This window comes from Cynocephalus volans, chromosome 10, assembly GCF_027409185.1.
Source record: "Cynocephalus volans isolate mCynVol1 chromosome 10, mCynVol1.pri, whole genome shotgun sequence".
Classification (NCBI taxonomy): Eukaryota; Metazoa; Chordata; class Mammalia; order Dermoptera; family Cynocephalidae; genus Cynocephalus; species Cynocephalus volans.
The window spans coordinates 46,712,390-46,737,965 of NC_084469.1; the positions used below are offsets into that span (position 1 = coordinate 46,712,390).

At 40.3% G+C, this 25,576-nt stretch overlaps 1 protein-coding gene across 3 annotated transcripts in view; it reads left to right on the forward strand.

Moving 5' to 3' along the window:
* AOPEP (aminopeptidase O (putative)) overlaps positions 1–25,576 on the forward strand; it is a 293,840-nt gene that overhangs the window by 29,820 nt on the left and 238,444 nt on the right. For all 3 annotated transcript variants that reach the window (XR_010024608.1, XM_063110678.1, XM_063110679.1), the window contains 2 exons: positions 6,048–6,214; positions 22,808–22,961. Coding sequence is in view for 2 of the 3 variants with exons in the window: in XM_063110678.1 (XP_062966748.1) it covers positions 6,048–6,214; positions 22,808–22,961 (321 nt within the window). In the remaining variant the exon portion in view is untranslated. The remainder of the gene's footprint in view (positions 1–6,047; positions 6,215–22,807; positions 22,962–25,576) is intronic.

Here is a 25,576-nt window from a genome sequence, read left to right on the forward strand (position 1 = left end):
GTGTTGAGTAGGGATGAGTTATGGATAAATGCTGACTTCTATAAAGAAACTAAAGTGGTCCTTGGGCACATTTTGCTACTACAAATGTTGACTTGGTGAATTTACTTTTGATGTCTACTTTTTCTGATAATTCAATGAAGTGCATGATCACAGCAGAAGTTTAAACTCTATCCTTGCAAGTTTGTGATTATATGTTAGTATTGTAATGTCATTTATACGGTCTTAGGAGGATAAGAAATGTTATCCTCCCTAGGAAGGGAACCCTAGAAAGATGTTTTCTCTCTCTCTTTTTCTTTTTTGGGGGGAATTTTAGTATAGTCAAGATAATCTTCCATGAATGACCACCAAATCTGTCTAAACTCTCCCATATGCTTAAGAGTAAATTGAAGCATGTACTGGTAACTGTTTGGATATTTTAAGGACATTAAAATGACTGAGGATCCCAGCTTGCTAGACAGAAATAATTAATTCCTTAATGATGTGAATGAATAGTAATTGTCAGAATCACAATACTTTATGAATATAATTGTGTGAAAATATAAAATTTTACAGTTTTTTGGAAAATATAATTAGGTAGAGTTTATTTCCTCCAGGGCATAGAGTCCACATTTATTAAAACTAACATAGTTGTCACATGTTTACCCTTGAATGGCAGAATACTATCAGTATACACCTGCCATAAGTTGGATGAGAAACTTTTTATTCCCATTTTATAGGTAGGAAAATTGGAAAATGTGCCTGGGAGCTCCTAGTCAAACCCATGTCTCAGTTATGAAAGGGAGTGACTTCTTGCTTTTTATCTTACCATGTCACTTATTGTATGCAAAGTTTTCAAGTATATTTTAAAAATAAATAAATTACATTAGCTTTTCATAAATTTCTATTTTTAAGCAGAGATTAGATGGAAACTTAAGAAAATCTCTAAATTGGAATTGTTCCTTTCAAGTTCCATCAGTGGCTTCTCCCCTTCCTACCTTCATCCTATCATGGTTGAAAATAAAACCTAAATCATTTTGTTTGATAACAAATAAATAAATAATCATTTATTTATTTGGGTCAGACGATCCAGGGTGGAATGCAAGATGTGACCCAACAATCTAACTATTATAAATGTATGAAACAACCTCACTGAAGGGGGTGGGGGAGAAGGGTGCTGGCCTAAGTAACTCTGGAAATGAGTGGAGTCTGTAAGACTAAAGGCAAAAGGAACTGTACATAAACACTGTAGTGCAGTTGACAAAGTTGTTTGCTACAGGGGTACAGGGGAACAGTTCTGGTACCACTATATATGCATACTGGAATCGAGCAGTTAAGTAACTGGATGGTAGATGGTGGGAGCCAGGTTTCTCACAGTTGAACGGGGGAGAGGTTACAGATTAGCAAAGGGAAGTGGCTAGAATGATCCGTGCTGTAATGGATTAGAGTTGAGGACATAACTTTGAACTCATGTTTAATATAGATACGGACAGTTGCACATAGAAATAATTTTAAATACATTTGTTTCCAAGAGTTAGGATACATACATATATTTCTTTGCTTGTCAGCCAAGGGGGTCTAGAAGCAGTGAGCACCCCTAGCTCCCAGATCGTGGTTTCTAACACTATTCTCCAATAAAAGGAACTAGGGCTCTTTAGAGAAATGGCTAGGACTGGGGCATGAAATGTGCAAGACGAGCCTGGGGCATCTTGGAGCATCAGAAAGAAATGGAGCACTCATACAGTCGTAACAGCAGCCCACAATGTTGGGGCTGTGCCCAAGGGACAAGGAACAATCTGGAAGAGTTCCTATCAGCCACAGCTGAGCAACAAAACACATAAAGTAGTTTTAGATGATAACCCGAAGTATAAAATAAATATCCATGAGTCCAAACTGATGTAGATAAATGATTGAATACATAAACAAGTGGGGAAGAATAGGCAAGTCTGTGGTGCAGAAGAGTTCCAAATGGTATTATGTACATATTCCATCCTCAAGGAGGTGTAGTGTAACTCTGCACTCCTGAAGTGTGGACTGCACAACAGTGACTCCCTTCCAAAGAGTACAGTACTTTGCACTGGAGAAATCTGACAGTACTACCTCAGCAAGATGGTCAAGGTCAGCATCAACAGCAGTACGTCGTGTTAGGTGTGAAGTGATGAAAAGGGCATCCTGGTGGTCTTTCTCCCAAGAGCCCTTAAGTCCAATCAGGTAATGAGAAGAATATCAGATAAATCCCAAGCAAGGGACATTTGACATAATATCCGATCAGTATCCCTCAAAACTATCAAAGTCAGCATAAACAAGGAAAGTCTAAGAAACTGTCACAGTCAAGAGGAGCCTAAGGGGACATGATGATTAAATGTAATGTGATGTCCTGAGACAGAGAAAGGTCATTCAGAAAAAGCTAAGGAAATCTGAAGAAAGTCTGTATTTTAGTCCGTAGTAATGTATAAATGTTGGTTCACTAGTTGTGGCAAGTATAACATACTCATGTAAGATGATAATAATAGGGAAAACTGGGTATGGGGTATATGGGAACTCTGCACTATCTTTATAATTTTAAAAATAAATCTAAAACTGTTCTAAAATAAAAAGTTTATTAAAAAAAAAAACTTCAAGTTCTGAAAGAGGTCACCATTTTTCTATCCCCCATTTGTAAGAGTCGTCCTCCACATTCACCAGTACCAGTGTTCTCTGGAGAATAATTAAAAATGCATTTGAAGCTATAAAAGAGTATTTCTTTTAAGTAATTGTCAATAATTTCTTCTTACCCATTATTCTAGTTCTAAAATGAAATATCTGGAAGTAGAAAACTGCATCTTTCTACCTTCATTTAGCCATTTTAGGGTTGTGCCAGCTCTTGAACCTAAAGGGTCTTTCTTGCATTCATCATTCAGATTCTGGATAGCAGGTGATGTTTGAAAATGACTGGTGAAAGGAACACATGTGTAACAATTGACACAGCATACTTCTTGGAAAGATGTTTACTTTAGTGTGGTATGTGGGAGGTGTGCCCTTTAAAAATACTTTGATGAGAACAAGGACAGGTGTTCTCACAAGGTTAGAAAGAAGTGGGACTTCATTTCTTTTTGATCTTCAATGTACCTAAGAAAAAAACTTTAAAAATGGAAATTTTTATTCAAATTTTGTGTTTTCTTTATTTTTCCTTGAATTTTTTGCATTCCACTGAATAAAATAGTATTTAAAACCAAAGCATTCTCTCTGGTAACTCTTTCTCTTTTCCCTTAGGGTCACTGTAATAGATGCCTTTGGAAGAAGTTTTGTCTAGGACCCCTCTCTCACGTGACTGTCTTCCTATTGATGAAAATATTGCAATAAGAAACTGAGTCTCCTTTCAGACGTGGGCATATTTAATGGGTGTGGCTTTTAGATTGATGACTGATCTACGTGTTCAGAGTTCTGGCTCTGGACACCAAATGGAAAGCTAGTAAGAGCACATTTTAGACTTTAGCAGAAAGGATACCCTAGCCATGTAAAGGGGCAGGTAGGAAAAGAGAATTATGAAGACTGGGGAGGTTGGAGGTGAGAGCTCCCTGGCCAGGTAATTAACCCCCTTGATGGGAGAGTTCAGGTGCCCAGGCACAAAATGGCAGAAAGAGCCTTCAAGAAGATGACAGAGGGATCGGGACAAAATTCTATATAATACAGAATTGGGGAGGAAAGGATGGTGATAAGGTGCTGGTTTTTGATCCATTCAATGGAAGTATCCGCCCCCCACCCCCCACTTTGTGTGCGGTGCGCTGACTCAAATGTGCCTACAACATCAATACTTGTGACTTTATAAAGTCATCATTGCCAGATTTTTTGAGGTAGGTTCAATTTCAGACACATAGTCTCATTGTTGGGCACTACACTGTTTGGGATTAGGAAAACACAATCTCTGTGCCCATAAAGTGTCCTCTGCTGTGTGATGTGTGAAGCCCTTTATAAACAAACAGGTGGACACCCTCTGTCTTCCTCCCTTTCCCCCCTTCCTGAATTTTCCTTTCTTGTTTGATAGCTTTACCATCCATCTTGTCACTTGAGTCAGAAACCTCAAAAAACTCTGTGTTAGTTATGTATGGCTGCATAACAAATTACCCCCAATTTAGCAGCTTAAAAGAACAAACATTTACGATCCCACACAGTTTCTGAGGGCCAGGAATCCTGGAGCAGCTTAGCTGAGTGGTTCAGGCCTAGGGTGTCTGACAAGGCTGCTGTCACGCTGCCTGCTGGGGCTGCAGGATCTCAAGCCTGGACTGGAGCTGGAAGGTCCTCTTCCAAACCCCTCATGTGGTTGTTGCAGGCCTCAGTTCCTCACTGGCTACTGGCTAGAGGTCTCCATTCTTCACCATGTGGGCCACTCTCTACTGTCCTCATGACATGGCAGCTGGATCCCCTGAGAGCAAATGATGGGAGGGAGAGAAAAGAACCTCTGAGATGAAAACCACAGATTTTTTAATAATCTAATCTCAGAAGTGATGTGAATGCCATCATTTCTGTCATATCCTGTTGGTCACACAGACCAACGCTGGTATAATGTGGGAGGGGACTACACAGGGGTATGAATACCAGGAAATGGGTCATTGGGGGCCAACTTGGAAGCTGGTGACCTCAGAGAGGTCTTACGTTCCTTCTCCTTCTAAATCCTTTTCACTAAGTCGTTCTGATTCTTCCTCTGCAGTATTCAAGATATGACCTCATCTCAAATCTGATTGTTTCTTCAGGGAAGAAGTGTGGAGGCTGGAGGAAGCCGTGGGGACCACATACCTAAGGGCAGAGGTGGAATGCCTAATAGCATGCTAGCATGGCCTCCAAGCCAACCATATGGGGAGAAGGAGACCAACATCCTAGCAAGCCAGTCTTTTGAGGAAGATTTGTTTCCTGTGCAGTGAAGGGAAGGACTGTAACAGCAGAGTCACCCTAGGCAAACAAGGTGCTGAGAGGCTGAGAGCACATACATTTTCAGACTTGGCCTAAGAACCGTAGGACATCAGACCACAATATGGGTCAGCCCCCACCCCATGCAGGAGGCAGAGAAAGTCTTAGGAGAGGGCTAGGCAAGGGCCTGTCACTTCCCTGTAAGCATCACAAATAGGTTTAACTCCACAAGTCTGCATAGATTGGAAGTGGCTTCCTGGAGCTCTTAAACTAAGAAAAATCGTGGGGTCCATTCTGTCTCAGTGAGAAAGAAAGCCTTGGTTCTCAGTGTGTGCCATTGTCGCAGGAGCAGGAGTTATAACTACCTGGGGCAATGGGAATACACCTCTTTCCTTCTACTCTGTGGTGTCCAAAGAATGGATTCCTTTGATCTTGTAGATCTTTTCCATCTCCGTCAACCGTGACTAATCATGGAAGGGATCTTTCTTGGTTTGGGTGGGTCTGTATTTTTTAATTGTGGCAGAACCAGTCCCAATGCCATGCCATTGGTTTTGTACACTTTCTTTGGTTACAACTCTGTACACTTTGCCTTCCCATCACAAGCCTGGTTGTTGTGACCTACAGTTCTGTTTGTATGCCAGCCCCTGTTCTTGGCCCCCACACAAGGATTCCCACAAGGGTTCCATTTGAGATGGTGGTTTCCAAGATTGGGGTGTCTGGCCGCCAGCACTGGATTTGAGACCACCAGCTTGTTTTTCCAAGCATTAATATCTCAGTGATCTCCAAACATATTTTTTTTCCCAGAATACTTTCTAAAAGGTTTGTAAGAATGTCTCAAACTTTTTTCTTTTGAAGGCATAAGGGCCTAAGGGGCAAGAGTAATATAAATTATAACTTGGCAGACTAGTATTTAAAACTTTATCCCAAAAATATTTTTCTCCTTAAAAAAAAAAAACCAACCCTTTTTACATATTTAAGTAATTCGTTTGGGAGAAATAACCCCTCAGCTATTCACATAGCCAGCCCTTGGCAGTTTCAGTTCAAAATGCTTTGAAACCAGTCAACTACAAAGCCTCAAATGTTCTCTCTCTGAAAGCTCAACTTAACCTTCACTACCATGGTGGTGAGAAAAGTGACAACTCATCGTAAAGATTCTCTCTCTTTGTTTCTTTGTCTTTCTTCTGCAGGCCATGTGTTTATACTATGGGATCTCCCATAAACAACAGGGCCCTTTTTCCATGCCAGGAGCCACCCGTTGCCATGTCAACATGGCAGGCTACAGTTCGAGCAGCTGCATCTTTTGTTGTTTTAATGAGTGGGGAAAATTCTGCCAAGCCAGCACAGCTTCGGGAAGGTACCGTACATGTGTTCTTTGCTTATTTATGTACTGCATACGTGCTGGACCCAGGAACCCAATAAGCAGTGTTTTTCTAAACTTTAAAGAGCTCCTTTATTAGTTGGGTTGGAAATGAACATACTATAAAACATCCTGCCAGAGAAAACAAGCAGGGGAAGGGGAGCAGCACTTAGGAGCCTAGGCATGGGATTTGGGGCTCTTCACACCAGAGTTATCAATTCATAGGTTACGAGTAGTTGTTTTTACCTGGTGGTTTGTGGCCATCAGTGGGTGGTCTTGGTTGAAGCTTCTCTGGGCAGGAAGTGTGTCATGGAAACAGCATGACAGCCGTGTTATCTGTGGTGCACTCATGGTATCTGTACACGGTTGTTCCTCGTGTGAGGGATAGCGCTCCTGGTATCGCCCATTGGAGGTGTCCTGGTGCAGGACCAAGTTCTGAACCAAGATGTATCAGAAAGATTGAAGGCAGGTGCTAAGGCCTCAGCCAGGTTTTATCTGTGAATTACTTGTTTATTGTGATAGCTCTTTTAGTTGAAATCCTGAGTATGTTGATACCAGGTCAAATTTTTGTCGTTATATTTCTTTGTTTAAAACATGGTGTCTCCTTCCCCATAGTTATAGGAACTTTAAAATATAAAGTTAAGTTATTTATGTTTAGTACGTATTTTCATTCCAAAATTGTTGCCATAGCATGAAGTAGTGTTTATTCTGCTTTTTTCACTTACAGTGCATCTTGAATGTTTTTCAGGTTATTAAGTTTTTTTAAAAGGTGATTTTAATGTTGGCACAATATTTTATTGTATGAATATATCAGAATTTATCTAACATTTCCATATTATTAAACATTTTGATTGCTTCCAGGTTTTTTTTCCTTTTATAAATAAAGTTGTATTAAATTCCTGAGGAGACATTTTGCATAAAATTAGAATTATTGAATCAAAAGTCTGAACATGTTTAAGGCTGTTGGTACATATCCAATATCATTTTCTAGAAAGTTGTGCTAATTTACACCCTATGAGTAGTCATAAGCGTTCCTGTTTCCTGGAACTTTGCTCATCTGATAGGCGAGAGGGCTCTTTAATTGAGGGGTTCTCTCTCAGTTACTTTGGTTATCAATGAGTGTCTCATGTCTTTATATGTTTCTTAACTATTTTCATCTTTATGTATTCATTTTCTTTGCTCACTTTTAGACTGAGGACTTAGTGAGGTTTTTGAATGTTTGTCATATTTTTAAACTTGATTGGCTCTTTAAAAAAATAAGGATATTAATCTCATCATATTTGTGAAAAGTATTTTTCCCAGTTTTTAGTATGCCTTTTAATTTTATATAATGTTTCTGATCTATAGGAGATTTAAACTTTTATGATATTGAATTTACCAGGTTTCTCTTGGAAAGTCTTTCTTTGTTCTGGGATTCACCTGTTTTGTTCTAATATTTTTATAGTTTAATTTTGGAATTTAAGTCTTTAATCTGTCTGTAGTTTATTCTCATCAGTGCTGTGAAATGAGAACTAAACATCTTTTTTTCCAAATACAAAACCAGTTGCTCCAAAATCATTTATTGAGTGCTTTCTGATTTGTTATTTCTTCTTTTTTATAAGCTGGATTTACATATGTACTAAAGTCTTCAGTGAGTATTTACTTGATTCTTAAAGTTGAAACAAAACAGGCAAATAATAATTTAAAATTTTAATTTTTAAAAATAGTTAACATTTAGGGCCGAGCCCGTGGCGCACTTGGTAGAGTGCTGCGCTGGGAGCGCGGCGACGCTCCCGCCGCGGGTTCGGATCCTATATAGGACTGACCAGTGCACTCACTGGCTGAGTGCCGGTCACGAAAAAAAACGACAAAAAAAAAAAAAAAAAATAGTTAACATTTACATGGTTCATTTACAAATGAACAAAGGATGAGACATTTGCAATAAGGTCTCCTTCTTACCCCTATTTCCCAGCCACCCAGCAACCCTCCCCTGAGGCAATCAATGCACCAATTTCCTCTGAATAACATATTTTTTCTTTTTTGTTATACTAAATCATAGCATGCTATATACACTTTTGTATTGTGCTTCCCCCCTTACAATAAATTTACTTTATAGATACTTTGTATCAGAATATAAAAAGCTTCCTCATTATTTTTCTGACGACAGTATACCATAAATAGATGTTTCACCATTTAGTGAACCAATAGCTCTGGACTTCACTCCATATCAATAAGAAATTTAATTGTATTTATCTCCATTGTCTTTCCTCACACACATTCCCCAGTTTTAACTAATAAAAGTTGGTATTTGAGACTCATTTCTATATTTTGTTTGTGTATTATGTCTTCTCTTCTAGGAATTGCTATTATTATTTTACGTTTTCAGTCAGTTTCAAATCATATTGTAGTAGGTATTTAGACTCTCCATTCTTGAGCTCTTGAGTTTAAATCATCTCTCAGTTGGGAAATGGCTTTAATTTTTTAAAGTGGATGTATGGTATATTTTCTGAGCTCCCCCATATTTAGACTGACTTTTTGTTATATTTACTTATCAACAATCCCTAGCTAGGTATAAAATTCTCAAGTCACTTATTTTCTCTCTTTAATGACTATAAATGTTTTCTCTGTCCTCTCTTATTTAGCATTTCTGAGGAGAAATCTGATATCAAATTTTTTTATTCTTTGAAAGTAGTCTAAATTTCCTGCCTAGATGCTCATAGTATTTTTTTTAAAATTTATGTAATTAAAAACTTTAGAACAGATCTAGATGTGCATGTCTTTGTTTTTAATCAACTTTATTAAAGTATAACTTACACGTTGTATTAGTCAGTGTTCTGCAGAGAGACAGAACTAATAGGATATATATAGACAGACAGTTATATGAGAGGGCATCTGTTAAGGGAATTGGCTCATGTGATTATAGAGGCTGAGAAGTCCCAAGACAGGCCATCTGCAAGCTGGAGAAGACCTGGGATGCTGAAAATGTGACTCAGTCCAAGTCCAGAAACCTCAGAACCAGCATAGCCAATAGTGTAATTCTCAGTCCAGGGGCAAAGAAAGGCCTGAGAACAAGGGGTGGGACACTGGTGTGAGTTCTGGAGTCCCAAGGCCAGAGAGCGCGGAGTTCTGATGTCCAATGCCAGGAGTAGGAGAGTAACCCAGCTCCAGGAGAGAGAGAGTTTTCTCTCCTTTGTTGTTCTATCCAGACCGCTAGCTGATTAGCTGGTGCCCACTCACATTGAGGGCAGATCTTCCCCACTCAGTCCACTGACTCACAGTACCTTCATAAATACACCCAGAAGTAATGCTTTACCAGTGCCTTAATCCAGTCAGGCTGACACCTAAAATTAATCATCACACACATAATGCATACATTTTAAATGTGTTGTTCAATGAGATCTGACAAATATATATTCCTGTGTAATTAATCACCACCACTATGATGAAATAGAACATCTCCGTTACCCCAGAAATTCCCTTGTGGTCTTGTGCTCATTCCTCACTCCAGTCAACCCCTGATCTGATTTCCATCACTGTAGGTTAGTTTTTACCTCTTCTAAAAATTTGGAAACATGGAGTTATTCAGTGCGTACACTTTTGTGTCTGGCTTCTTTTACTCAGCATAATGTTTGTGAGATTCATACATATCGTTGTGGGTGTCAGTAGCTTATTCTTTTTTTAAAAATTGATGAATAGTGGTCCACTGAATGAATAAATCACAGTTTGTTTATGCATGCACATGTTGGTGGGCATTTGGATTGGTTTTGGCCGTTACAAAAAATATGCTATGAACATTCAAGGATAAATCTTTTTGTGGACATAGGTTTTCATTTCTCTTGGGTAAATACCTAAGTATGGAATTGCTAGATCACATGATAAGTTTATGTTTAGGTTTGTGAGTATCTGCCAAATTATTTCCAAAGTGGTCGTATCATTTTATATTCCCACCAGCAATGTATGAGAGTTCTGGTTGCTGCTCATCCTTGCAGACATTTGGTATTGTCAGTTTTTCTCATTTTTGCCCTTACACTGGGTGTGAAATATTATCTCATTGTGGCTTTAATTTGCATTTCCCTGATGACTAATAATGTTGAGCACCTTTGCATGTACTCACAGCACATTCTTGTATCTTCCCTTAAAAGTATCTCTTCAAACCATTTGCCCACATCATGGATGAATCTCAAAAGCATTATGCTAGATAAAAGATGCTAGATGTAGAAGACTAGATAATGAATGATTCCATTTACATGAAATTCTAAAAAAGGCAAAACTATAGTGACAGAAAATAAACCAGTAGTTGTTAGGATCCAGGGGTTAGGGGGAGTGGATAGACAGCAAAGGTCGTACAGGAGCATTTTTTTGGAGTAATGTTCTATATAACAATTGTGGTGGTTACATGATTGTCTATATCTGCCAAAAGTCATTGAATCACACATATACTTAAAATTGGTAAATTTTCTTGTATATAAATTATACCTCAATAAAATTGACTTAAAAAAAACAAAAACAAAACCAACAAATCATTTGCCCATTTCTTAAAAACGTGGGTTTTTTGGTTTTATTTTCAGGTTAGAAGCATACTTTATATTATACTCTAGATACAAGCCTTTTGTAAGATATATGTATTACAAATATATTCTCCCAGTCTGTGTGACTTGCCTTTTCATTTTTTATTTACACTCTATACCACTGACTTTTCATAGTGACATTTTTGTTCTGGTCCATGCAGCTCCTTTATCCAGACTCTGCTGTCTTGTCTTGTTGGCAATTGTCTAGTCTTTTACTAGACTCACATAGGATCTTTCTCTGCCCTCTCTATTTGGTTCGCTGACATGCTGAATCAATTGAGTACATGAAACGCTGCAGTCTCAAACAGGTGCTGACACTTGGACTCCTCCAGCCCACTTTCTGCCTGGAGCAGTGTCCTTGTGATAACTACATCTCCCAAGATGCTGCGTGGCTCTCCCGGCCCCTGCCTCACCCAGCCCACATATGTTCCTATTCATGGCTTGGCCCTGCAGGAAATCATTGTGTTTGGCAGTGTTTCTCAAACTTGATCATTATTATTATTATTTTTTTTAAGAGAGAGAAAAATATCTCATGATTCACCAGGATTGACCTAAATTATTTTTTTTTGCCCACTTTAAAAAAAAAAATTTATTTTACTTCTCAATATACATTGTAGTTGATTTTCATGCCCCTTTACCTGTTCCTCTCCACTCCCTCCCCCCCACATCATATTAACTTAAGTTATTTATGTTAGAATTATATTTTTAAAACTATAAGCCTAAGACTGGATATAAATTCTGTATGCTTATAATACTTACCCATCTATAAAGCCAAAATGAAATCATAAATTAAACATAGACAAAACTACTGAATCAATAAAATTCAAAATAACAAATTTAATGTGAAGATGAATATTGTACTGAAATGATATTGCCACTCGCAGTGTGAATGTAGTGCTGATGGCTCCATGCAGTTTCTTTTGAGCACAAACATCTTTTCTACCATGAGCCGTGTAACCAGCTCTCCTCAACTTGTCTTCTATCTACCCCAAGACTTTGGCTTACACAGCATGCTGTGATGTCATTTCGCCTTTACTCAGCCAAAAGCATCAGCCTGATGTTCTTTTCTCACTATCTTTTGTCTACGGCCATACCACCCTGAACGCGCCCGATCTCGTTTGTCTTTTCTCACTATCTTTCAATAATTATAGCAGTCCTACCTGTCCCTATGCAACCGTACCCATGAATGCAGATGTGAACTCTGAAATCATTTAGCAGTACTCGGTTACATGTGGACGATTTCAGGGGATGGCAGACTACAGCCCACTGGCCAAATCCAGCCCACTGCCTGTTTTTGTAAATAAACTTTTATTGGATCATGGCCATTGTGGCTACTTTCATGCTATAGCAGCAGAGCTGAGTATTTGCAACAAAGGCCCACAATGCCTAAAGTATTTGTTACCTGGCCCTTAACAGAAAAAAGTTTTCTGACTCCAACCACAACTGTCTGTCTGTTGTTGTTGTCTATCTGTTTGAAGATTATCATGAAAAAATTAAAACAATAATTGACTTTAAAATTTTCATTGAAAACTTTCGTACCTCCAGGAATATATCTGTGGATGCTAACTGGGATTTGGTTATGTTCATACCACTTTCACCTTATGTGACTTTACCGATTCAGACTGAGGGAGGATTGAGCTAGACAAGGCGAAAGAACTCCGTGCCTCATACTGCAATTCCTCCTGCAGCCCACAGCTGGGCTTTATCAGAAGACAACCTGGAAAGGGTACGAAGAAAACTCTTTCCCAGAACAAAAATGGCTGTTCTGAGTATGAAATAATGTCTGCAAATGTATCTGTATTCCTTAGAGAGAAAGGGTATATGGATACAAGATGATACTATTTCCTTTCCAAGTCATGTTTTCTACATTGGTAGATTGGTCTCCTAGGACCTCCACTCCATTGTGCACAATGCCCTTTAAAAACATGAGCAGTAAAACCCAACCCAGCACGTCACAGTTTCCATCACAGTGACACATCTGCCTGATTAACACATTTGCCGGGCACCAGTGATTTCCCGAAAGAAACACAGCACCTGGGAACAGATAACAGCAGCAGAAATGACAGCAGCCCCTGGGCAGGGGATGGAAATCAGAAGACGGACTTCGGAGTCCTTGCTGCATGAGGAAAATCATTCCTCCTATTTTGACAAAGAAGGCTAATGGTTTGGGCTATAGGGTGATGACCACAGTAAGAATTTCACTAGCTGAGTAGTCATTGTTCTCCATTCAAGAAGCCTAAGTCAAGCCCGTAGTTCGGATTGACTCTGTTACCATTCACCTCCCTTAGCATGATGCTGTGTGGGCAGACAGAGCTGTTATCCTGTGTGTGATTGTCGGCCTTCATTCCCTGCCAAAGTGTAGCTGGACCACTGAGCACAGAGACCCAATGTCCAACACAGTGTATGTAATAAGTGCTCAGTGTTTACATAGTGAATAAATGTGGTCTGTGTAATCAAACAGGAGTAATATGTTCATCAAAGAAGCATTTAAAACCACTACTGATAGTAACCGAAGTGATTTCTGGAGTCATTTCTTTTAGTTATGCTGTTGATTGGAGTTTATGCCTTTTCTCCAGCCTCAGTAAAGTTTAAAAGAAAAATAATCAGTTTATTACATATTACTTTCCTCTAGTAACTTTTTTGTCTAGTTTTGTTGTATTTTTACAGTGTCTAACAGCATATTCCTACTTCCTAGAAAGATAAACTACTCAGTTCTATTTTTTGTGGGAATCCTCAAGTAAATGAACAAGACTGCCTAATTTAAGCTTCTTCCAAATGAAGGAGAAAAAGCGTATGAACAAGTGAAAGGTGTTAAAAACTACATGTGCTCTTGCATAGGATCTGATTTCTGTGCGAAAGTGAGACTGTAGACATTACTTCATTCTAGGCAAAATAACTACTCTCAGGCCTGCCCAATAGACTAGCTCTCTGACGCTCTCTTTCTGTGTGGGAAATTCCAGGAAAAAGCCAAGATTTCAGGGTCCAGACCCTCCTGTGTGCAGCTGAAAGCCAACTTTTCTTCCCTCCTGATCGCTCAAAATGAGCAATACTGTTGAGACTGCTCCCACAGTGTGCAACCAGAAATTACGTACAAGGAAGTGGTAAATTAAAAGGCATTTAGGAATGGTTATGATTAAGTGTTTTCCCCACAAAGACGGGATGCAAAGTAGAGAAAGCTCCTTGTTTCTAAAACTGGGGAAACTTTATTCTGGGCAAGTACACATACATACGTGTGTTTCAAGGGGCAGGAGTACAGAGTAAATGCATCCATCTTTTCCCATTAGAGAGCTGCTGGCGAGCCAGGACTGTGTGTTCTCCTGTGTTGTATCTCTCAGGAGGCCTCATACAGTGCCTGTAGTTTCTAAATCTTTGTCAGTTAGTTCTTTAGTTTTGTGACCTGTTGGCTAGTTTTTGCTTGTCCCCCGCAATGTTTCACTTATCATACACGGCATGTGTGGAAGTCATTATGATTCTTTTTGGACGATGATTCCAGCAGATGTGTATGTACTTGCTGCTGTGGATTTTTGCCCTGGACATGATATTCATGAATAGTCCCATGTGAGTAAAGTACTACAGTTCATCTGTGACCATCTGGAGTGGTGTGATTCGATGTTCAGTTCATGATCCATTTTGTAATGAAGTTTAAGAGGAATTAGGCCATCTGCGTCATAGGTCACAGTGGCTGGTGACACTTGGAATAACAAGTCTGGTGCAGTGTATTCCTTTAGGTATTACATTAGCCAACAAGGAAAACATCAAAGCCATACAGGGGTGCTTGTGTTCTTGATTCAGTAGGTGGCGCTCTTTTACCTAGTTCGCAAGAATGATCTTGAAGGTCATTTTTTTCTGGGGTCTCCTATGCCTGAGGTGTTACCATTTTGCAGGTAAGGAAACCTGAAGCCCTGCTGGGTGTTATCATACTTGTAAAGCAGTGGCCTGACCGGGCACATCGCCCTGGTTAGGCAAAGCTGGTACCTACCAGCTCAGGGCGTCTTACTGTCTCCTTTGTTCTGGTGCCAGTTACAACCCTTGAGCAAGAGCAGAGAGGAGCTAATGAAAGACAGTCACGCCATGGGTGTTCAGGAGGGTGGCACTAGCTCACAAAACCAGAATGTGTGGACTTGGTATCTAAAAGGTAGTAACAGAAAGCAAGCCAGAGTTTGCTGAAAGACCCAAGCGCTAGAGAAGAAGGGCCAAGAGCAGAAGAGCAGTCTCAGCAGGAGCTTTCCCTCCTTTTTATGTATATAGTGTTTTTCTTGTGCTTATGTATGTATACTATATAATTTTTAAAATATGTGATATGTACATTACATGTAGTGTGTCTGTATACACTTTATAAATACACGTATTGCTACATATACACATTATTACACACATCGTCAAGCGTCTTTAATTTGTGATACAAAGTTGTTCCAAAATAATGTTAGCATATGGAAGAGTCTGGGCAGAAAGCTCTGAAATAAGGAATTGTGGCTGGAGAAAGAAACAATCTTGAGTTAGAAAAGAAGCAGGGATTACAGAAGAATTGAGGAAAGAAATATGATATGTTAAATAAAAGCATGTATCAATTTTACCTTTCCAACTCCTTCGTGTTATTTGTCTAACCTATAGTGGAGAGGTTGAAAAATAAAATGTGTGCTTTTGATTGGAAGAATTTAAGTGCCTGTTTTAGTTTTTGGTGAAAATAGTAACTCTTTAAACACAAGAAGTTCTGTGAGATGCTTAACTTTGCAAAGATGAATGTGCTTTGCCTCTGCAGAAGCAGAGTGGCTATGTGCATGTGGTTGCGGCTGTGCCTTTGAATTCTGTGGCCTGGGTTTATCCAAGACTCTCCTAAGAATAGGACGTTGACTCTGTAAATTTTATATTTAATTTACCATTAGTAGGCATGACTAACATATAAAAATGACTACAATGTCTTGATTTTTCTTCTCTTATTTTTTTTTTCCTTTTATAGAAATGATTAGCAAAGTTTTTCACGGGTTTAAGATAAAAAGTTCTCTCTCCCCCCATGAACTGACTACTCCATTGCGTTCTTCCTTTTTCTCTCTTCACTGATAATTACTCTTCCTCCTTTGGAAGATAGAATCTTCAAAACTATTCATAGGACAGTTTTTAGAAAAGTCAGTGAAAAAAATAATTAAGGTAATTGTTTTAACACTCTCTAGTTATGATACTTATTTCCAAGACTAAAATTTAAACTGCCTCTTGTGATTTCAAAATTGACCAATTTCAAATCCTATTATACCTGCAAAAAGCACATTCAGCTTTAAGAAAAATTTTAGCCCTGTTTTGGAGATGAAAATGGCTATGTGGCTCTTGTAGCAGCTGCTATTGTTATTATAAAAACAGTATCTCATATGATACATCTGTCTTACTGGTGAGACAATTGAAATATGAGAGTTTTTTTCCCCCTAAATACATTCCAATTTGAGAAAGTTGTGTAGGGGTGTTAAGGAACTCTAATCTCTTTCTGAGGTCAGAAATCCAGCTTTGCAGAATCTGTCCAGAAGGGAGGGTGGCTGGGCGGCTGCTCAAGCCTGCACAGTTAGGGAGCGCCGTTTCCTGTGGACCCCTTCCTACCACTCCCTCTTAGTCTTGCTAATGAATCCCAGCCTGGCTGTGAAATCATGCAGTGGTGTGATGGGCCCCTTGCCTCTGCAGAGGAAAAATTTCTGGGTTAATTCAAGTACGGCGTGTTCTCTTTGTTTTGCAGCTGGTGTAGCGAGGGAGTCTAGTGCAAGTGGATTGAATCAAAGGGAAAATGAAGGCATTCACTCTCTATTTCATCGAGGATGGCTCATTTAAAGTAAACACCATTTAAATAGTCTCCAAATGGCCCATTCTATATGAAGTCATACAGGATGCCCCCTTTGGGCTGTCATTCTCCTTTAAATGGATCACTTTGTGTGTACTGCATTTTAATGCCATCCAACCTTAAACCCCAGATGTGGGCCTCGTCAGGCCACGGGTTTTGGTGCACATGTGGCAGCCATACGTTCAACACTCTTCGCCTCTGCCTCCAGAAAGTCAGCCTGAGCGACAGGGAGGCAGCTGCAAAGATGAGAGCTTGCAGATGATGACTGTGACGACAACAGTGGCCATGACAACAGCAGCAGCAGTTCATGTTTCTTGAACACTTAGTGTGTGCCAATTACTATGCCTTGTGATTTCTGTATATGTAATCTAATTTAATCCTCATATAATCCTATGAGGTAGATACCATAATTATTCCCTTATTTTACATGAGGAAATGGGTGTATAGAGAGATTAAGAAATGTGCCCAAACTGGTGAGCGTGGAGCAGAGACTGAACCCAGGCTGTCAGATTCCAGAGCTGGAACTCCACTCACACATGTACTAAAACGAAATAAACTCTCATCAATTCTCTTTGCAAGGTAGGCTTGTCCCAAACAATAGACAATCCAGAAATTATTTCTCTTTATTTTTGGAATTCATGTTCTGCTTTCTGGGGCAGTATTTCCACCTTGTTGTTTGTATTTCTTCTGGGCTGATTTGAAGATGAGGCCAGGTGCTCCCTGTGGCAGTGGGCAGTTTTCATGCAAGATTGGGTCCAGTGGAGTAATCCATGAGCAGAGAACTCAAAAGAAACTTTTCTCCCAAATGAGGATACTGGAAATGTCCTCACAGTAATGAACTAGTAAAAGCCTTCCCCAGAGCACTGGTAGCATTCTGTGATCTCATTGCTGCTTCTAGCATTCACCTCGGATCAGAACAGGAAGTCTAGGGCCTGACACTTGGGAGAAGCTTCTAAGAAGAATTTGACAAGGGTCTTTGGGAATTAGGTTCCTAGCTGGTTCCTAACTGGCTCAGCCAATTGATCTGCCCCTATTTGACTGTCACTTGGTAGCTCAGTCAACATTTTTGTTCTAAAAACTTGAGTAAAAATAGTTTATTCCAAATGAGCTCCACTAAGTAGAGGAACTTAAGGAATCTAAGAAAATAAAAAATATTGTGGGCTGTGTAGGAGGAAATCATCTTGAACATTTAAAATATGGGTTTGGGTGATACTTTCAATACATTTCTAAGTCATTTTCTCTCCATTATTTAACTTCAGGGAAGACTACGAGGGAGCAATGACAGTTCTAAAATGTTTTTGCTGGACTCGGCTCAGATTCTGTTACCACTTTTGCTGTTTCTCTCAAACTCCAGGTCATTGAAGGTGTCTGACTTTTTTATTGCTGATCTGCATTCCTTTCCCCTGCCACATCCTTCTGTGGCGTCTCGTGCCCTTCCCATGTCACCTTCTGGTGCAGGTGCTGGGACATAAGTGATTGCGCACTCTGTGTGGATTCTTGCCGACCTTGTGCAGGGCTCTAACAGATACCTCTTATTCCATCAGCAGTGTTTTTCTCTTGGAAGTAGTTTCAGTTCTTGCTGTTTCCACAAGTCTCATCTTGCCCATGTACTCGATGAATGGTACAAGAACCAGACAGGCAGCAAAAAATCAGCTAAAAAATTCAGCACAGAACATAGGGAGAAAGCCTATTATGCATAGTGTTTCATTCTTAAAGGGATTTCTTAATAGGGTAGTGCCTACTCCTTATCTCTAAATTGCCTCTTCCTTCTGAGTTATAGTTTATCATTTTAATAGTATCTCAGAAACAAAAGCGTCCTCCTTTTCTGTTAATATTACCTTGTAATTAATTGGCTGATTAATTTACTTGTTGTATATTAAAAATGCAATATTTAAAGAGTTAATCCTGTTGGGTTTATTATACTCCCTCCCCAAACAGCAGTCCTCTGTATCTCCCCCGACCTCCCCATTTCTCCTGTTTCAGGAATAACCACTTTCACCTCTTTTGGCTGATTCTCTTATATTTACCTCCATGTCGTTCAGTAAGATGCCGGATTGTTCAGGGTGGGTCTTCCCACTACAGGATTTAGCTGTCCTCGCTCCTTCCCCCACCCCCTCATACACATGCTCCCCTCCCCAGATCCTGTGTTTCCAGTGTAATTAATATCATAGCATTGGTTAAATTAATATTGTTCATTTATATTGTTATATCTATATTTGTCATTAAGAGCCAAGCCTAGTAGTCAAGCCATGATTATGTTGTTATTTCTGTACAATATGTTGGTTTTTCTTGGAGTTAATGATTGTCTTATTTTTTGTTTGTTTCTTCCCATCTGCTTGGTTTTCTATGTATTTACCCCCAAACTCTTTGAAAGCTGTTTACATCTCCTTTCAAGATGCTCAGATACATCAGGCTTTCTCTCAATTTCGTCTTCCTGGAGCAGCTGTCTCCCAGGCGGGCAGAGGTGCCCAGGTTGCCCTCCCTACAAGGCGCACACCTGGCTGCTGGGGCCGCCCTCCTCTGTCATTCTACTCTTTCCCTGTGCTTCTCTCTGGTGTTGGATCGTCTGTCTTCCTCTTTCTGGATTTACTGCCTCTTTTTGAAGCATACTTTACATACTCTAGTAACTTCCAGAGAATACGGTAAGTGGGAGGTGAATTGTTTTGAGACTCTGCATGTCTGAAAATGCTCTTATTGTATGTGACTTTTTGTTTCCTTCCACTTTCTGGAAGCTTGTAGGATCTTGTCTTTTTTTCCCAGGCTTCTAAATTTCATAATGATGTGTCTTGATGTGCGTCGATTTGTATCCAGTGTCTTGGGTATTTTATGTCCTTTCACTGTGGAAACTCATGCCCCCTTTAGTTTGGGGTAGTTTTCTTGAATTTTTTAACTGATGATTTTCTACCTTTCATTTTCTCTCTTTCTGGAGTTTCTGTTACTTGGATATTGGGCCTCCTGAAGTGTACTTCTATTTTCCGCATCTTCTTGTCTTTTTTGCTCTACTTCCTGGGAGATTTCTTCAGCTTTATATTTCATCCCATCCCTTTTATTAAGCTTTTCTTTTCTTCTACCACATTTTTAATTTTCTTTACTTATGAGTGCCCTTTTCCTAATACTATACAGTACTTATTTCATGGCTGCAATAAATTCTCTTAATTCTCAGTATTTGTATGTTTGATATTTTTTGAAGTTTTCTGCTCCTTGTGTGGTCACTGTCCAACCAGTTGCTTGTTTCTATTGATTTTGGTCTCTCAGTTTTGCATTAGAAGCTTTCTAAAGATGCCTGAAAGTCCTTGCTTAGACCCCTAGGAGTAGGGGCTGGAATGCTGATTGGAAGCTCTGAGCACACACCTAGGGCTTGCCAGCCGTGTGCTTCACTGTAGGCTGGTCATGGCAGTCCTCCCGTGTCAGTGTCCCTAGGCCTCTTTTCTTCAGTCTCCTGCCTGGAGGGTGAAAACCTGGCTGCCATCATTCTGGGAACCAAATAGGGGAGCTGGCTGGTGGTCTCAGTGTCTTCTCTGCATATGTTCGTCCAGTCCCACTCATGTGCCATCAGCCATGCCCTTCCTTCCCCACCCTGCACCCTCCTAGTCCAGAGGCCCTCTCTTTTACTCTCTCTAGAAAATAAACTCCAGTTATTCTTAGAAAGGCGTCCAGCCAGGCCTCCTTAGTGCAGCATTTTACCCTACAGCCTTTTGGGGTTTCTAGGGGATAAAATGAGGGGGGTCTCATTTTTCCCCACTGCTGACTTAGGACTCATGTCTGCTGTGTCGTTTGCCACTCTCCTATCTGCGTTCTAGCTTCCAATACTTTACAGCTTTTGTCTCCTCTTTTATTCTCCTTGTTATTGTTGATTTATGCATTAAAAAAATCCTTTCACTGTCTTTTAATGGGGTTTGAGAGGAAACAAAGGTGGCCACATGCATTCAAGCTTCCATTTTTACCTGAAAGCCTCACCATTGCTGCTTATTTATTTACTGAATCCCTAGGGGTCTGAACTTTTTTAAGGGTTCGTGATAAGTACTCCAAAATGTACTACAGAGAAAGAATGACATACCGCAACGCTTGGATTAAGAAAATTCAATTGTTCATTTCTTTTTTTTTTTTTTTTTTTAAAAAGATGACCGGTAAGGGGATCTTAACCCTTGACTTGGTGTTGTCAGCACCACGCTCAGCCAGCGAGCTAACCGGCCATCCCTATATGGGATCCGAACCCGGGGCCTTGGTGTTCTCAACACCGCACTCTCCCGAGTGAGCCACGGGCCGGCCCTTGTTTTTTTTTTTTAAAGCAAGCCCATTCAGAAGATTCGGTTCCTTACCCACAGCTTCTTTCCTCTTCTGCTGCCTCTGCCCTCCCTCCTTCCTGCTCCAGCTCTCACTGTGTTGTCCAGTTAAACTGAAGTTCTGCACGGAGCAATCACAGGAGACATCAGGTTGCAGAGAATGAGGTAGTTATGGAAAGGCAGGAAATGAGGGAGGTGGGTGTGATGTAGCCTGTCATGTCAGATCAATGTACTGTTTTCATCAAGACTTCTGCCACTGTCCCTACCCGCTTCTTACCTGCTTGGAATCAGAGCAGTGATTCTCTTTAAGGCTATACTTTTCTTCAAGCCCTGTGGAAGCTACATACATGACTTGACTGGCTCCAGCATCACTGGTTTTGATTATCTTTTTAAAGGGGAGTGTGTCTTCAACTTTCTAGTCAGCTACAAAGAGAGGGATCTCAAGAGTAGCTATTCGATTCCAGAAGCAGGATGAAACTCAAAAGCAAGTTTGAGAGAATGGCTGCCTCTGTGATGGGTTTCCAGGAGTTCTGAGCTTGCCCTCCCATATTCTTCCTTCAAATATCTTCTCTAATGACTTCCAAACTTGAATTTCACCAGAAACCGTATTATTTTTTCCTGAAGTTCTACCTTCCTGAGTTCAGAATTTGTCGAGAGAGAGATGAAGGTGCCAAGCATATGGAGATCAAAATCTAACCTCTGTTATTGACTTTTACTGCTAAAGACTTTGAAAAACGTCATGTTAGGTCTGCTGGCCAGTGTGGGTATGTTGGTATGTTAATATTTTGACCCTGAATTTGACATCTTAGCCACTCACTGACCAAAGTGGACAACCACAGGCCACTCCATGGGTGTTTAACTCTCTAAAACTTACAGCAAGAAAGAGAATAATAGCTCCTACAAAGGAGTTCGTATGGGGCCTGAAGGAAGTGTTACTCTAATGGAAGTTCCTCCCCATGGGTACACAAGATGTGGAGAAATGTGCTCCATAATATAAGGTGACATCAATTCCCCTTAAGACACACCATCAAATTATAGCAACTGCTTAGAAAAAATACTATGTTAGATCAGCTTGTATGGCACATTTAGATTTCAGAAACATCAAAATTGTTTTCCCATTTTAGAAGTGAGGTAAGTACAAGGGTTCTAAGTTATTAATCTTTTGCTAGCAGCCTTCTCTAAGGTTGGGACTAAATGGAGAGCACATCCTCCCCTGGGATGGCGAGCTCCTGCTGTAATCCCAGCCCTGCTACGTACTAGCTGGGAGTCCTTGGCTCCACTGAGCCTCTGTGCCTGTTTTTCATCTGTTCAACAGGGAGTGGGAGACCAGCTAAACTGATAAAAAAGATGGGGGTAAGACCTGAACTCTCATAGCTAATTAGTTTCAGAGTTGGGCCTAAAACTCAGGCATCTCCCTTCTCTAGTCTCATGTGTTTTCTACAAGCTCCATTTTCGATTGACTTGAATTGAATTTAGACAAAATAGTTTAGTTACAGCACAGAAGTGATCGTCTCTGTTTATTCATTCATTCGACAGATATCAGTTGAGCATCTATTTTTATGCCACATATGGTGCTATGCAGTAAGGATGAATAAGACATGTTCTTGTATCTACAGGAGTGTGCACCCTGTGTCTTTCTGTGTTTGCAGCTGTGAGTGACCACCACCACCACCACCCTTTGTTTACAGCCTCGCTTGAAGGGCTTCAAACTGATCCCTGGAAGAGACCCAAACCTCCTTGACTGCTTTGAAACCGTCATCCCTCTTTGCTTTCTCTGAGACCTGGAATAATGCCCCCTCAGTTGATGTGACCCACCTCTGAGAATTGGCTCTTACCAGCCTATCACACAAGCTCTTCAAGAGCCTCAAGAGAAGAAATGCGGAGTAAGGTCCAGAACCATACAGTGGCCTCATTATGTTTTTTGTTGTTGTTCTCTTTATAGGGCTCTTAAGCTGGTATTACTATGTAACCATGCCGATGCCAGCCTCCACCTTCACAATTGCAGTGGGATGCTGGACAGAAGTGAAGCCAGAGACGTGCTCATCAAATGATCTGGCAACAGAGGGACCCTTCCCACCTTCCGAGGCAGACTTCAGGTTTGTGTTTGGGAACTTGCTTAGAAACAAATCCTTGAGGAAGGGGCATGATGCATTTCTTCCAAGCACTGGGAATGTGAGTCATCCCTGCTGAGAAACTAAACCAAAATAGGATTAATCAAAGCAGGGAAGGCCCTACTGGGAAGGAAAGAGAATTGAGAGGCAGAAATGCGAGCAAACGCAGAAAGAGAAAAGAAAAGAAGTATAAATGAAATCTTCTGTAAAGTCAAGTGAAATATTTGTATGTGTTTGGTGATATTAAAGGGATACTCGGATTCAACACGTTCCCTTGTTCTACACCTTTTAACCTTGGTTTTCAGTGCTTCTCTGGTCTAAAATCTAACTTAATAGAAAGAGGCTTCTCATCTGATGGAGCATTTTGTAGGCCACTCTGCTGTTCTGGTTCTAATGACGCTGTTAGTGGAGCGTTGTAGGGACGGCCTCCCTCTGCAGAGCTAGTCAGCCTCTTTAGGAGCACAGGACACAGGAGCTGTTGGGTCAGTGCTTTGTAACGTCAGTAGTGATTTCTTCTTTTTTGGTACGGACCGGATAAAATCAGTTTGAAGTTTTTAAAAATTAGTGTAGGCCGTTGGGTATTCACTTGCAGCCTCCCCAGATGTTCAACTGATTTTAGCTTTCAGAGCTTAGAGGGAGAAGGGGATTGCACAAAAGAGGCACAGAATTGCACATCATGCTTCATTCCTAGGACTTTTACACCCAGCTCAAATGAATTATTTTTCCTATTTACAGAAAGTCACTAAATCAGTACCTTCTGGTGGGGAAAGACCAGAGTCATGCTACATACAGGTAGTTAGTTCATCCTTGAAAACCAACCTAGATGTACTCTCAGTGCAGATTCCTTTTGTGTTGGTTTTATTCTTCCATGCTGCTTTTACTCAATGCAGTGGCTGCAGTGGTTGGTATCTTTAGGAGACAAAGCCATTTGCTCTCTCTTCTGAGAGGCATGTCTTATTGCCTACATTTTGCTTTTTTTGGAGGAAGGGAAGTAATTTCTACTTTTTGTCTGTTTTGGACTGTCAATCCTAGATTGCTTATTAGATATCACTTAATACTCTTGAGGGAAGAAGGGAATTGTGGACAGAAGTGACTTTCGTGTGGGAACACTTCATTGCATGTGAGACCCTCTAGTGCTCTCTGCCCCTGCATTGGGATCAAAGAATAAGCTTCATTTTGCAGTTATGGGCAGCCTAAATTTCTGAGTGAGCAGGACAGGTGCCCTGGAGAGTCATTTGGATCCTCAGAGGACTAGGTATGAGCAAGAAATAAGCTTTTTGTGTGTTAAGTAGTTGAAACTCTGGGGTTGTTTGGTACTGCAGTGCATCCTAGCCCTGGCCTATCCTGAGTTGATACAGAAGCCATTGGTTGTTTGAAGTCAGGGAAAGTCTTGATTCAAATACCATCTCATTTAGCCTGAGGATAAGCCTGTGCGGTAGATTGGCTTTATTATCCTTGTTTCGTAGGTAAGGATACTGAGACTCAAACAGCAGTTTGTTCAAAGGTGCTCCAGGAACCACACTCTGACCTTCACTGACTGAGAGAACTGATATCCTGATTATCATTTTAGGGGACAAAGAACCTGAAAAATATGCAAGCTGCAAGCATGTGGTGGTGGTTGGGGGTGGGGGGTTATGGACAAATACTGAAGCACAGTAGAGCTTAGGAAGGGAGAGAGGGGTGGAGAATGTAAGTGAACCAGGAAAGAAAAATGTGAAAGAAAAGGCTCAGAAGCCTCGAGGAGCAGCAAAACCCGTGTGAGAATCACACAAGGAGAAGTGTGTGGGTAAGAGATGTTTCCAAGGAGTAGAATCGAAGAAATTCAAGAAAGAAAGCATTCAGGAGACTGGGGGGACATCTGACCTCTAGTACTGTAACAAACAGCACTTGAAACATGTAAAAGCAATCTATCAGCCCTGTGATTTATACTGAAGAAGACAGTAGAAGAATAAGATGCAGTCCTAAGACACTGCATCAGACATTCATGTCTAGAGAATGTGCACTAACACTGAGGCTGACTCAGGAATGTATTCAGTAACCAGCAACAAACAAAAAAAAGCAAAATAAGGATACAAAACTAGCTATGCAAATGCAGATTTCTTTAGAATGAGAAAATAAACTACAAAAAATTATAAATTTAAAAAAGCCGACAAACGCAACATTTAGAATAGTGACATGTAATAATAACTATAGCAACTGTCTGGCACATGTCTGTAATACTCTCCCTAATTTGTTTTGGCTGTATACTCTTTGAACACCTTGGCATGTGATCATTGTCTAATATTACTTATTAAAAGAACAGAAATATAGTGAGAAAAAAACCAAACAAACAATAGTCTGTTCGTATTCATGTATTCATACACCTGCTGAGTAATGTACCTGGATTCACATCCAGGCCAGACCCCTAGAGAGGTGATTCAGAATATTACCTGGGGACTTTTAAAAACTGTACATATTATCCATGCCTCACCTTGGAGTCTGATCCACCTTCCTACTCAGAGAGTCACTGCTGTGATTCAGCCACTGTTAAGACTGGAGTGTGTCCTGTCGGAACAGAAGACAGAAGCTGAGAGCATTGCCTTTGAGCCTGAAGTTGCTGT